Source organism: Littorina saxatilis, linkage group LG2 (genome assembly GCF_037325665.1).
Source record: "Littorina saxatilis isolate snail1 linkage group LG2, US_GU_Lsax_2.0, whole genome shotgun sequence".
NCBI classification, from domain to species: Eukaryota; Metazoa; Mollusca; class Gastropoda; order Littorinimorpha; family Littorinidae; genus Littorina; species Littorina saxatilis.
Window position 1 is genome coordinate 78,214,187 of NC_090246.1, and position 15,350 is coordinate 78,229,536.

General features: G+C 40.7%; 1 protein-coding gene across 1 annotated transcript; it reads left to right on the top strand.

Moving 5' to 3' along the window:
* On the top strand, positions 1 to 4,256 carry LOC138959787 (alpha-(1,3)-fucosyltransferase 11-like). Its single transcript, XM_070331398.1, has 2 exons — positions 1 to 1,581; positions 2,346 to 4,256. The coding sequence occupies exons 1-2, from the start codon at positions 281 to 283 to the stop codon at positions 2,491 to 2,493; spliced, it is 1,449 nt and encodes a 482-aa protein (XP_070187499.1). The 5' UTR covers positions 1 to 280; the 3' UTR covers positions 2,494 to 4,256.
* The last annotated feature ends 11,094 nt before the right edge of the window (positions 4,257 to 15,350 follow it).

Consider the following 15,350-nt stretch of genomic DNA (forward strand, 5'->3'; position numbering starts at 1 on the left):
GCAGGAAGCAACAGCAAGGGAGGTAACCGATTACCGACGAGCATCTCCGCCCCAGCTACATGTATCGATGTTGGGAAAACGAATCAAATGTGTCATTTTTTCGTTCCCTGTCTGTGAAAATTAACTTCCATTACCCTTCTCAGTTGTCGAGACAGAGTTGCACAATAGCTATTTACACACGGGCTTTTATATTCTTCCTGGATAGTGGTGTAAATCAAATCCCAGTCCTACTTTCGAAACATTGGCAAGTCAAGTGCAGTTGAAGTGGTGATGTGCTGAAATGCACGGCTTTGATATGTTGGTGTCTGTTTCCGTCGTGACAGTTATTACGTGTTTTTCACAATTTAATTGTCAAGAGGCATACACTTCAACTGACACAGGCGAAGAATTCTATGCTCACTCTTCAAATTATTTGGATTCATGGCCTGGGTATGAGGTAAATCATGAAGACTCACCAACCGCTAACGTGCCCATTATTGTATGGTGGACTGATGGAGGCAACCTCAACCCACATTATCTCTCCGATAGTGGCCCGTCCTATGCACATCTCACCTGTCCCAACAAGGCGTCATGCTACTCCACAGTTGACATGAGCCCACGCATCATGAACGATGAGCGCACTCGTGGAATTCTGTTTTATGGCACCGACCTCGACCCCCTTGATTTACCTTTACCAAGACTGAAACATCATGAGTGGGCTCTTATCCACGAAGAGTCTCCTCTAAACAATTATGTTTTGGCTCATGATGCCGTGATGCGGTTGTTTAATCACACATCAACCTTCAGGCGAGAATCTCACTACCCTTTGTCAACTCAGGCTATCGAAGAGGAGGATTACCTCATAAGACGCCAACCAGTTAGTATTGCAAAAAAAAACGAAGCCAGAAAATCGGGAGGTCTGGCATCTGTTGTGTATGTGCAGTCACACTGTGACGTGCCTTCTGACAGAGACACGTATGTGGAAGAACTGATGAAGTACATCGACATTGATTCCTTTGGCACGTGTCTTCACAACAAAGACTTGCCAGAACATTTGCACGAACCAGCTGAAAATTTTCTCCATGAAGACTTTTTAGAGATTCTGTCTAATTACAAGTTTAATTTAGCTTTCGAAAATGCCTACTGTAATGACTACATGACTGAAAAAATCATGCGGCCTCTGCACGTTGGTGTGGTTCCTGTCTACAAAGGTTCACCTGTTGTGCAAGACTGGATGCCAAACAACCACAGTGTCATTCTTGTGGATAACTTTGGTTCACCCAAAGAACTTGCAGATTACATTAAATATCTGGATGAAAATGATACAGAGTATGAAACATTTCTTGAGTTCAAGAAAAAAGGCATAGAAAATAAATTTCTGTTTGATCATTTGCATAACCGTGAGTGGTCAGAAGGCACAAAAGACTACTTCCGTGGATTTGAGTGTTATCTGTGTAAGCAGCTTAATGATCGAGTCGAGGCAGAAAAAGCTCATGAACAAGATCCATCGTTACCACTGTTACCTCCGCAAATGGCGAACAACTCCCATCTAGGATGCCCTGTACCTGAGCGCATGGACATTGGTTCTGGTATAAGTAAAACGTGAGTGAAAATTGCACATACTTAAATCATCGAAACACACACACTCACACACCTGTTTTAAGAAGCCACATCGACGGGCGCAATGGCTTAGTGGACAAGACATCGGCCTCCTAATCGGAAGGTCGTGAGTTCAAATCCTGGCTGCTGCCGCCTGGTGGGTTATTAAGGGTGGACATTTTTCCGACCTCCTCGGTCAACTTATGTGCAGACCTGCTACATGTAGTGCCTTATCCCCCTTCGTGTGTACACGCAAGCACAAGACTTGAAGTGCGCACAGAAAAGATCCTGTAATCCATATCAGTTTGGTGGGTTATGGAAACACGAAAATACATACCAGCATGCTTCCCCCGAAAGCGGCGTATGGCTGCCTGAATAGCGGGGTAAGAACGGCCATATGCGTAAAAACACACTCGTGCAAAAATATTAAGTGAACGTAGGAGTTGCAGCCCATGAATGAAGAAGAAGAAGAAAAAGAAGCCACATGGTTTGGGGTAACGCTTAGAGTGCACTTTCAGGTAGAAAATGTGCTTCAGGAAATATACATGTTTTTTAAACTAGCAGAAGTAGTTCAAATTTAAGACCTGTCTGGTACAGACTTCCAACATTAAAGAGTGATCATTTGACCTATTTCACAATGATTTACTAATGACTTGGCTGAAAAAAAATGCTTACCTTTGCAGACAGACACTATCTTTTAACGTGCAGCCCTTGTTTGACTGCAGTTAGATCTTGTTATTAATCATGATATGCTGTTTGCATTTCAGTTGGCCGTCGATAGACTGGACAGCCTTATATTGGTCAGGAGTGGACAGTGCAAGAGCAGTTCAGCGCATGATGGAAGCTGGAGAGTCTGATTCACAGAAATTCACGAAGTATCGCAAAGAAGAGATTAACAGACACTTAAAAGGATAGCTTCAGCTGCCCCTGTTCCTGAATACATTACAGTGGACCACAACCACCACCACCCCCCCCCCCCTCCCTTCCACCAATTTAAGCCCTAAAATAATCCGAGTGAGGCTTACAATGGAGGTATGAACAGAAAATCTGAAAAACTTATGGACGTTATGAACAGAAAATCTGATAAACTAGGGTTCCATTGTACACATTAAAAAATAGTGAATGCAATTTCTGTAAAATAGCTGCGTTTATGTGTGTTTAACTGACAGAGCTGGGTACCTATGTAGAGTGTTAATCGTTCAAGGGCCGGTTTTCTCTGAAATTTTCATATTTTTAAAATGCTTTTTACAAGCATAATAATTAGAAGTGTCTAGCCAAGAACAGCTTTGAAAGGCAACTCTGTGTACGTGTGTGTGTGTGTTGTTACAGTTTTGCTAGCACTTGTACTGTTTGAGGCTGATCAAATGCCTGCTGAAAAGCACTCATTTGCAAGAGATACCATGCCCTTTTAACCTTCACCGGATAAAGCTTCGGACTACACAGTCTGGATGATGTGGGTTGTGTACGACTCATACTTTGTAAAGAATGATTCAACGTAAAAAGTATGGGTTGTGCATGACCCACTCCGTCCAAATAAGTATTAATTTAATACCGCCTCTTTGAACAGTATGGGTCGTACATGATCCACGCCGTCCAAATAGGGATGAATAGCATCAAATTCCTTCTTAAAATGACATATGGGTCATTCATGACCCACATCATCCGGACTGTGTAGTTCAAACTACGCCATCGTCTCTTTTGAAAAATAATCTTTTGAAAAGTGGTTGATGGGAAGGTCCAATATAATTATATGGCATTTATTTTATTTTATTTATTTATTTACGAGGATTTACATCGCGCACGTATCTCACCACACAAGGCGACTCAAGGCGCATGTTACCTATTAATGCCGTTTGAGATGGATTTTTTTTATACACAATATTTTATACACGCATTCACATCGGCCAGTAGATTGACTGCCTATAGGCGCTGCATTCACCTTTCACGGCCTATTATTCCAGGTCACACGGGTATTTTGGTGGACATTTTTATCTACGCCTATACAATTTTACCAGGAAAGACCCTTTTGTCAATCGTGGGATCTTTAACGTGCATACCCCAATGTAGTGTACACGAAGGGACCTCGGTTTATCGTCTCATTTGAAAGACTAGCACTTGAACCCACCACCTAGGTTAGGAAAGGGGGGAGAAAATTGCTAACGCCCTGACCCAGGGTCGAACTCGCAACCAGTCTCGCTTCCGAGCGCAAGTGCGTTACCACTCGGCCACCCAGACCACTTGAGGATTACATTAAGTCTCGCTCCAAAAACTCCCAATAGTTTCAGAGATACATACACTTTTATGAGGCTCTGGGTTATCCACAACCAAGGAAGCACGGTGAAGGTTAGAAAAGTGTCTTGGCATTGTCACATACTCACTATACATTTGTGTATTTGCATATTTTACATATATGACGGTTTTTCAATTTTGAGGCAAAAACGTGTCTTTCAACTTCAAAAAAATTCAGAGCTTCACACAGTGCTCCGATTGTACTGAAATTCGGGTTAATGTCTTCTTCAAAATGTCCTTCGCAAACTGGTCAAGAGTTTTGCGTTATTTGTGTGTTTACCTTATACCTTTTAAGGTCAAATAGTAAGCGAGGGTGTCAAAAAATGGGTGTCTTTTGGTTAGAAGGCAAAATTTCAAATGTCTGTAGATCGTCAGAAAAAAATCGTACATGAATGAAAAAATGTTCAAAAAATTGTTTTTTAGAACACTAACCGATCTGTGAGCAGCTTTTTTAATGTCCTTTTATACTTTATTTATGAAACGAAAATAAAAGAGCAAAAAATGCTGTCTTCACTTTTTATGTCCGTCGTGTCACGTTTACTGAACGCGACTGAAAAACAATGACGGGTCCCTTTTTTCGTAATTTTAAATGTAACCAAGATCGCGTCCCTTTTGTCGCCTCCTTTCAGGAAAAACCTATCGCCGCGTGGCCTTTACGTCTTATTTTATTGGTGTCCTGAAGTTGTCAAAGTGAGTATTAAAAATATTTTATGTCCATCGTGTCACGGGGTGTGTGATAGTGATTAAAACTTGAAATGTGCTCAAATCACATTCAATACATGGGACTTTGGGACACTTAACTATCTAGATTTGAAATTGCAATCAAATTTGGAACAGGGAGCATTCATAATTTTTTTTGTTGAAATTTGTCCATCGTGTCACGGTCCATCGTGTCACGATCTCAGTCGTGACACGATGGACACAATTGTGACACAACGGACATATTCGTGTGTCTTGTTCGATGTAATTCAGTTATTTATGTATAGGCGATGAAATGGGCTAGCTATACACCTGACAATGTAAGCATGTAGATCTAGTGATACATACACTCTTCAAAAAAAGTTAAGGATCGGTTGAAAAAACGGATCTAATTATAAAAAATTGCCAACAAATTAAACATCGACATAATAATCAAAAGATTAATGTGTTTGAATTAACAAATGAACAATGAGTCTTGACCTAGAATTTTGTTTGGCAGGCAGAGTTATTTCCCTTTGTGTAACTTCTCAAAAGTTTCTGCATTTTGGTAGAAAAAGGGTGGTTTTTTTATAGCCCCATGAAGTTTGCGGAACGCATGCCAGGGCAAAAGGTTGTGATGCACGTGCTACAACAGGGTCCTGGCTATTAACACCGCTCACCACCTTGTATTTAAAGGTTGACACGCTGACACAATTATGCACAGTAGCAACATGCCCCCACGAAGAAAACTGAGCAATTTGGATAGAGCAAGGGCAATAGGATGGCTACAAGACAGTGTTGCTGCCAGGCAAGTGGCCCCAAGGCTTGCAGTGGCTCCCTTTGTCATCATTAGACTAAAACAGAGATTCCACGCAGCTGGAAGAGTGCAGGAGCGACAACGTTCTCGTCGGCCCAGAGTCACCACACAAAGAGAGGATCGCTTCATTCAGAGGCAGGCCATGCAACAAAGAATGGCTACGGCAAACAACATTAGGCAACGCCTACAAGCTACCACGGCAACACTGTTGTTAGTGGTCAGACGATCCGAAACCGCTTACACAACTTTGGCTTGCGTGCAAGGCGTCCAGTCCGAGGAACAACCCTGACTGCAAATCACCGAGCAGCTCGCCGAGCCTGGTGCACTCAACATGTGAGGTGGCAACGTCAGCAGTGGGCTCAGGTGTTGTTTACAGATGAGTCCCGCTTTTGCTTGGAACCTGCTGATGGTGGCATCCGAGTGTGAAGGCGTCGCGGAGAGCGCTTCGCAGAAGGCGCTGTTCTGGAACGACAGCGTTTTGGCGGAGGCTCTGTGATGGTCTGGGGAGGGATCAGCACACGTCAAAGGACACCTCTGTACCATGTAGTGGGCAACTTGACCGTTGTCCGCTACCAGAATGAGATCCTGCAACCCCTGGTCATTCCAGCCCTCCAAGCGATCGGCCCTCGTGCGATTCTTCAGGATGACAACGCACCTCCCCATCGCTCTGCAGCTGTAAACACCTTCATCCAGCAGGCCAGGGTCAACAGGATGATGTGGCCAGCCAACAGCTCGGACCTGAACCCCATAGAGCACATGTGGGACGAGCTTTGTTGTCGGGTACAGCAACATCACCCTCCTCCTGCCAATCTGGGTCAACTGCTGCAATGGCTCCAGCAGGAGTGGAATGGAGTTCCCAGAGCATACATATGCAGCCTGATCCACTCCATGCGCCAACGATGTGTTGAATGCCTGGCACACAACGGAGGGCACACGCGTTATTGACACTGATTCACATTGTTGTGAATTCCCTTTTCGAGGGTTGTCACGTTTGACACACTCTAGCTAAATTGTCGCTGCCGCGTTCGATCTTTGCTTTGTTTGTCATTACGCCTTGGTTGTTCAATTATATAATTTAAAAAAAAAAGAAAGAATTCGGTCTTGTCTGTTATGTGTGGCGTGCTTGTAAAAAAAGTTATCCTTAACTTTTTTTGAAGAGTGTAGAAGGAATTCGACCGGAAGATTATCTTGGGCGTTGGGTGTTTGTCGCTTACGACAAGATGGCATATCCCGGTCTAGTGGTAGACGTTGACAATAGAGAATACCTGGTGGACTGCTTGCACCAACTTGGAAAGGACACTTGTTTCTTTTCACCAAGAATGAAGGACACACTATGGTACCCCCATGAAGATATTCTGGCTGTCATCTCTGAGCCAGTTAAAAAAGATGGCTTCTCTGATCATTACACTGTAGATCTATTTGTATGGAATCATGTGCAAGAGAAGCTTTTCCGGAGACACACCCCGTTGCAGTATGATGTGTTCACTCAACCTAGAGCTCGCTATCATAACAGACATTAAGTTCAAAGACGGTTACCTTTACACTTTTTCAGTCGTTCCTCTTGACTCGTTCAGTTTTATAAAAATGCCATGTGGAAAGGCATTCCAATTCTGCTTTTTGTTTGCTTAGTTTAATACCAAATTTAAAAAAAATGTAATATGTGCAATTGTCTATCGTGTCACGAGCGTGTCCATCGTGTCACGAGCGTGTCCATCGTGTCACACTGCACACTAAGGCTTAATTTGCAAACCAAAGATGTTGTTTCACAATCAAGGGTTTTGGGTGCTTGTTGCCATCGTTTAGAGTTACTAGTAAAAAAAGGTTTCACATAAATGTGTGCATTTGTTTCAGTTTTATGTGTGTTGACGTGTGCTGTGATTTATTACTTTTTCTTTCTACTCTATCATTTTCTGTAATCAATGCACTTTCTTTAAAACAAAACCCACATATTTTGATTTATTCCATTGAAGGCTGATCTGTGTGTTGTGTAACTGAAAAGAAATGGACTGAGTGATTAAATTTATCATAAAAAAAATAATAAAACTTGTCCGTGACACGACGGACATTTTCACATGTGTACATTTTTTCACATTTTTATATTTCTTCACATAGTTTTGTAAAAGTGGCAAGAAGCGACCTATGGAATACGCAATGTGTATAGTTCAACATAAAATTATTGCTGATTCCTTTGGTGAAGATTATTCCCCCCCGATTTTTTTTTTCATTTTTGCCCCAAAATTGAAAACCCCTCATATATGCCAGTCTACTTGTGTGTGCATACAGGAATGTGTGGCTGTGCTCATGTGTGTCAGTGTGTGTTTGCCATAATATCAAAAATATTCTGTTTTTGAGTTGGCATTTTTTTAAGTGTATTGGATTTGTGATTTACGTACTTGACTTCCATTTAATGTGTTCTTTGCGTTCATTCACCTTTTGTTTTTATATAATGTTGCATTGAAAGGTGCTTGAAGGTAGCAGTGTTCAGGGATCACACTATGTAAAGTTGATTATGTTTTAACTGTAGTAACACCCATGCATAGGTCAGTGAAATTGTCTCTGGAAATATTTTGAGCATTTTTCTGTCACTTCAAGAGGTGGACACCGAGTGCTTACTGCTGACTGCATTTCATCTGTATTGGTAAATGAAGAAAATAGTTTTTAACGTTGATATAATGTGGATTACACGGTATACTTGGTGTGCATGCATGACCCGTATGAAATTTGTGATGGAGCTGCACAGAGCTTGTCACAGTTCAAATGTTGTGGATGATGCACAACACAAAATCCTCCAGGTGCAATAAAACCTCATAAGCATTTCTTCCGTTTGCTACATTTATGTTGTACATGTATATATACCTCTTCAAGAAGTACGGGTAGCAGTCACCACCCACACATTATCTGGACTGTGCAGTCCCAAATATGATACAGCTGACTGGGTTAAGTGAAAGACTCAGGCATGGGAATTCCAAAATGGAAAAAACTCTGAAAATAGGCCAAGATCCAGGGGCCGCCTAGGCCCCGGCGGGGTACAGGGGGGTATTGCCCCCCGGAAGTAAAACGAATTTTAGCATTTTAGACCAATATTTTGATAGTTCTTGTGTAAGCAAATGATGGATTGCCGCGGACAATTTTTTTTCCCCGCTGAAACGTCATTTCCTGTTTGCAGAAATCTGAAGACTGCATTGCATTATAAAACTCATGATTAATTCAATACCTAGGCTGCTGGTGTTATGAAATAACCATTCACTCTGGCTGGGAGTGCTGGTCAAGAAAACATGACTAGGATGACCGATTGACTTTGAATATTTAAGCAAGTCAGTCTTTCCACAAGAAAAGTCATCAGTGTATTTTCACATTCGTTTGTTTAGAGAGTACATCCTCTTTCGTTATCCAAAGAATTACATCTCTTCTGAATGAAAACTTTCACTTTATGTCTTGCTTCTTATTAATTAAATGGAAAATTTCAATAGTAAATTTTCATTTGATTAATATACTTACCCAATTCTCATAAACGCATTGACTTCAATCTCACATGCTATATGTCGAAAAACTACTCAAATTACCTGCCCTTGCAAGGGTGGTAACCAAGCTAAAAACAGACGCCATAGCCGTTGCTATGCCCTGTCCCACCTGGTTACCCATAACCCACCGCGCACCACGTGACCGCCGGCATTCGGAATAATCATTCGAGACTTCTCAAAAACCCGTAGGAAATTAAGTAGCGGGGATGGATGGGAGGGTATTAACTATGAGAATTGGGTAAGTATATTAATCAAATGAAAATTTACTATTGAAATTTTTCATTAAATTGCATATTCTTACCCCAATTCTCATAAATGCAGATTGCTCCTAAAGGCAGAGGGAACTTACTTATGTACCTGAGAGAACCTGTCCTGCAGAAACTAACAAGGGCAAGGAAATGGCCTATCAAGTTAAGAGCAGGGGATGTCCAGGTGGTAAAAAATCAATGAACATGTCATCGGACCTCCAAAGAGCTGTTGGCAAAACTTCGCATAGGCGAAAAGAACACCACCAGCGAGAGAAGAACCCCAGGCTCTGGACTCCTGAACACCTGTAAAGGAACAGAGGGAGGACTGAAACCCCCCCCTGTGTTCAAGAAAGTAGCAACACTTGTTTTTTTTTGTTTTGTTTTTTTTGTTTTTTTATTCTCTTTTTGTACAGTTTTTTTTTTACATGAATATGCTGTACATTACAGGACATCACCTAACCGAAAGGACAGAATCATATAACAGAAAAGCACACTTGGACAATTACAACATACATGGGGTGGGAAGATGGAATGGGGAGGGGGGGATGTTCAGTGGTTTGGTGGTCGCATTATCAAAAGGTTTTAAGAACGAAACAACCTAAGGGTTACATCAAAACGTGCATATACAGGCGCCAATCCTTGTAGAATTTATCTACTGTATTATTCACAACTGCGTTATACTTTTCACAAATAAATCTTTGCTTAAAGTTTCTACTAAATGTCTGAAAATGAGGGGTCTTTTTGTTCATTTTGGAAATATATACATGGTGTTTGGCACAGATTAATAACACATCAAAAGCTTTATCGGTGACTACATTGTTCGCCACTCCAAGAAGAACCAGTTCTTTAGACAGTTTTAAATTGTCGCAATGGGTGCAGTTCGCCTTTAGCCAATTTACAAATTCTATCCAAAAAGTCTGCACTTTATCACACTCCCAAAACATATGTAAAAGGGTTTCTTCATTTCTACCACAAAATGTACACAATGACGTATCCACAATTTTTCGCAAAAATAGAAACCTTTCTGTGGGCAAAATTCTGTACAATAATCGGTACTGGAACCATCTCAGACAAGTGTCATTTGTTGTTTTAAAAACATGTTGAAAAATAGCCTTCTTATCTAACAAACAGTCTAAAGATTCAGACCATTTTTCGATACATTTTGGGACCGTAGTATGTTCAATCAGTTTTTTGTAAATAAGTTGTGTCTTACCTTTACAAATACATTTCCACACAATGGGCTCTGTCATAATAAAATGTTTATCAAATTCTAAGCCGATTTTTCTCTGATATTTCTTAACAGCCTGGATTACACCTTGATACAATACAAAATCGCCTCGCACATTTGGATATTTGATTTTAAACGCATTATAGGATAAGTATCCATTTTGTCCCAAAATATGACCAATCTGAGCTATTCCATTGTCGATCCAATTTTGAATGTACACTGTCTTTTTATCTCTCCGAATATTAACATTATAATGTAAACATTCTGATACAAAATCGTTAAAGGTTATAGGGTCACATTTTCCATGTAGTTTCTTATAATGTTTAAAAACATTGGTCCAAAATGGGTTTTCCATTCTCTGCATCAAAACATTTGCAAATTCCTCTCCTCTCATATTAATTGTTGTAACAGATGGACATGCTTTAAACAATAGTCTTGATATTAATCCAGTAAGACCATCAACTCTTTTTAACCAAACAATTTTTAGAGATGACAGAAAACTTTTCACGTCAATCATCTTTAATCCTCCATCTTCATAGGGTTGGGTAACCGTAGTTCTTTTAATTTTATCTCTTTTTCCATCCCAAAGAAATTTGAAAAAAATATTATTTAACTCCATCATAAACTGTTCGTCTGGATCAGGTAAATTAGTAAACAAATGTGTCAATTTGGAAATAGCCAAGGTTTTTAGGACTGTTATTTTACCAAAGGGTGTCAGGTTCCTTCTGGTCCATGAATTCAGAAGTTTTTGAATTTCCTTTAACTTATTTCTATAGTTAAGAAAAACAACCTCGGATACATTCACCGAAAAAATAACGCCAAGTGCTCTAAAATTATCCGGGTTCCAGGTAAAATTCATATCAGGCAAAAATCTTCTTTTGCAAAACTTTAGAGGTCCTAACCAAACTACAATTGTTTTATCATAGTTCATTCTCAGACCTGACAGTGATGCAAAATGTTGTAACACTTTTATACTTTCGCAAAAAGATTGCTCTGTACCATCAAGAAACAGACTGGTATCATCGGCGAATTGTGACAATAAAATATTTTCGCCAAGAATATTCATACCACCAATCTTTTTGTTCTGGCGTACCATAAGAGACAATATTTCAGCACAAATCAAAAATAAATAAGGTGACAGCGGATCCCCTTGCCGGGTGCCTCGACCTACATTAAACCATGCTGAATACCGACCATTGACTGAAACACAGGACTTAATGTTGCAATAAAAAGTAAAAATCCATCGTTTCATGTCATTTCCAAAGTTAAATTTGCTCAAAGATTTTTCAATAAATGACCAGGCAACACTGTCGAAAGCCTTTTCAAAGTCGACCATCAAAAGTAGGCCAGGTATATTATGTTTATTTGAGTAGAACAGGGTATCATATATTAATCTGACGTTTTCACCAATATATCTTCCTTTCAAGAAGCCTTTTTGATCATCATGAATCAAGTTTGGCAAAACACGTTTAAACCGTTCTGCAATGCACGTTGATGCAATCTTATAGACCGTATTTAACAGAGTAATTGGTCTCCAATTTTTCAAAAGTGTTTTATTTTTTCCTTCCTTTGGAATACATACTATAACGCCCTGTCTCTGAGTCACTGACATTTCTCCTTTCTCAAATCCACAATTTATAGACCGTAACATAAACTTTCCTAAGTCAGAATAGAAAAACTTAAAGAATTCCGCAGTGTACCCATCTGATCCTGGGCTTTTGTCGTTGTTTAGTTTTTTCACAGCTTTGAGTAGCTCACATTGAGTAAGTCTACCTTCCAATTGTTTACTCTCAGCATCTGTTAATACAGGATGAGCCAGGTTTTCATCAATCTCTTCATTTACCAGTTCGGCTTCTCTTGAAGTATATAACTCCTCATAAAAAGTCTGTGCTTCCTTAACAATTAAAGCATTATCATGAATAACTTCACCATCATCTTTCTGCAAAAAACACATGGACTTCTGGACAAACTGTCTTTTCTCCAAATTACAAAAATATTTTGTATTTTTTTCCCCTTCTCCAATCCACTTCGCACGGGATCTAATTATCATACCATCCACTTTTTTCTGCCTTATTTGACTTAACTCCTGTCGTGTTTGCTCTAAAAGTTGAATATTATACTCTGTCAAGTTACTTTCCAAAGTGTATATCTGAGAAAGAAGATCTTTTTCTTTTCTGTTACTTTCCTTTTTTTTATATGAGGAATATGAAATGCATCTACCTCTTATTTCCATCAATAACATCTCAAAAAACAACTGATCATCAATCAATAGCTGTAAATCATCATCGTCAATCAAGTCAATATTGTCCACATTATAAACAGGTAAAGCATATTGTATCTTTACATCAACAATAACCTTCTTCACTATATTTACAAATTCCATGTCTGTCAACAGTGAATTATTAAACTTCCAAAAGGGTCTATCACGTTTAACAACATCAGTTCTAAAACTTACACCAACAATTGAGTGATCAGAATAGTAACCTGGTGTAATATCCGCTTTCACAATCTCAAAACCTAACTGCTCTGACACAAGGAAGTAATCAAGTCTGCTTCGCTGTGAACTATGAAACCGCCTCCATGTATACTGTCTCACATTAGCATGTAAGGCTCTATATATGTCAATGAGATCATACTGCTCCATAAAATCAACAACTTTTCTCCTACTATTGACTTTATAAGATTTGGCCGGGTAGTTTGTATCAACATTGGGGTTTATAACAACATTCCAATCACCTCCGATAATAATTAACTCATTATCCATCTGCACAATTCTCTCAAACAGTTTATCAAAAAAAGCAGGACAATCAGCATTACTTGGGCCATAAACATTTGCAAGGGTCAGACGTTTTTTCAAAATCTCAATATCAATCAAAATATACCTTCCATCATCATCTTTGACAATATTATGAATCTTATAATCAAAATTATTTTTGAACAATACAGCAACACCTCTACTTGCAGAATCATTACCAGCAACAATGCATTCATAGCCCCACTGTGACCTAATCCAATTTTCTTGGTGACTTTTCCAGTGCGTTTCTTGTAGCAAGAAAACATTTCCATTCTGCTGTCTTAAAAAGTCGAACACATCTTTCTTTTTCTTGAAGTCTCCAAGTCCATTTACATTAAAGGAACAAATTTTTAACTCTTCATGGACTACCATTGTGATCAAACACAAAAACCATTATACTTTTTGATCCAAATAACTATATTGATCAAGCGCAAAAAGTGTATTGTAGGCCATCCTTTTGAGAGAAGGGGGCATGTGGTACAGCAAAAACAGGGTCTCACGTATGCAAACAGGGAGGAGACATGGCAAAGGCATCAACCTGAGTGTCACTGTCACAGTGTAGCTCCTGTAAGCTTGCATTGTACAAAAGGAAGCCCTGACCACATTCAATACAAATACACAAATATATATATATATATGCATGTAGGCAGCCCTGACCACATTCAACACAAATACACAAATATATATGCATGTATAAGCAGCCATTTCTCACAAATCGAGCAGAAGAGCACAGCAACAGGTCGAGGCAGTAAAAGCGATAACACTAGGACCAAGAGTTTTTTAAATAAAATTGCAAACATTGGGAGACAGTACACAAAAGCAGTAGTGATACAACCAAACTCTGGACAATACATCACCGAGCAAACAGAACCATTACCCATAATCGACACAGGCATGAGAAATATAGAACCATACATCCAGCATAGTGATGGTAATAGACACAGCATAAAATCGCGACCACCAGCTCAACACACTAACAGGGGCACGAAGGGGGGGCCAACAACACGGCACGAATGACACGAATACCAAACAACAGAGAGAACAAGCAAAAACGGAACAAAAGTTACAACAAGAAAGGGTACAACAAGAAAGAGTAAACAGACATGAATACAAGTAACACATACCTTCGGATCTTGCCACTGGGCTATAGGACGAAGGAGTATGTTTCCAGGAACTTTATTGAACTTTATTGAACTTTATCCAAGTACTTAAGCAACACTTGTTTATGAAGGAAGGGCAAGACTGAGGCTTCTGAGTCGGTTTTATCAACAACAACAAAAAAAAGACGGTCCCTTGCTTCCTGTAACCGGTGTGAAATCAAACCTTGTAAAAGAAGGAGATCACACCTGGTGAAGACAGTGTGGGCATAGAACATCACTGAACGAACTCATCTGCTCGGTGATGACCCTAGCCAGAGCTGCCAGCAGCATGTCTATGGCCCTATCCGGGGCATCCTCCCTAAACCAAAACGAGTCCAGGAAGGAAAAGATGGCTCGTAGGAGAGCACAGAGGAGAGTCTCAGCAAAAGCAGATAACCGTCTCGACCATGCCGTCCCATCCCACCAGAGAAGAGTAACATCACGAAACCCCACGTTCCCAGTGGTCTATTTGTGAAGCCAAGAGACTAGTTCCGGCGGAGCAGAAAAACTAGCCCTTGGCAACGAAAATGTCTGGATCAGATCCTGAGACTTGACATTCCAACCTATCTTCTTCCGCACTAAAAGTGAGAACGAAGCAGCCTGAAACCCAGAAGCCAGCCACTGGCTAGCAGAAGGAGGAGCAGGACCATGCGCATGAAGCAGCGGGAAAGGCGATACTGTAGTCCGAGTCCCCACCATCCATTGTGTCAGAACACAAAGAATGGGCGACTGGAGAGTTAAGAGCATGTTCTGTCTCCGCCTGCCACCGCCACCACTCACCTACCCCAAGGGGGTAGAGGAGTAGGCAGCCGGCACAGCACCCTGCCGAGAACAAAGGAGAGCCAAGCGCATTGTTCCCCGACCGCTGTGCGGGAGACTGGCCCCAGCCGCCAAAACCGGTCTGACCAGTGTCAACCAACCCGCGACGAGTGCGGGCAGCTAACACAGCCCCCTGTCCCAAATGGGGCAGAGGAGGAGTATGTAACGTAGCCTGGAAAGGCTGTACGTGGCACCCCCGCTGTGCTGACTGGCTTGAGCCACGCCGCGCCCCAGATGGG

Bases quoted from the DNA above. Each gene is read 5' to 3' on its own strand.
- LOC138959787 (XM_070331398.1), top strand. From the start codon at position 281: ATGCACGGCTTTGATATGTTGGTGTCTGTTTCCGTCGTGACAGTTATT. The intron at 1,582-2,345 runs GTGAGTGAAAAT...TTTGCATTTCAG, and splicing joins GGTTCTGGTATAAGTAAAAC to TTGGCCGTCGATAGACTGGA.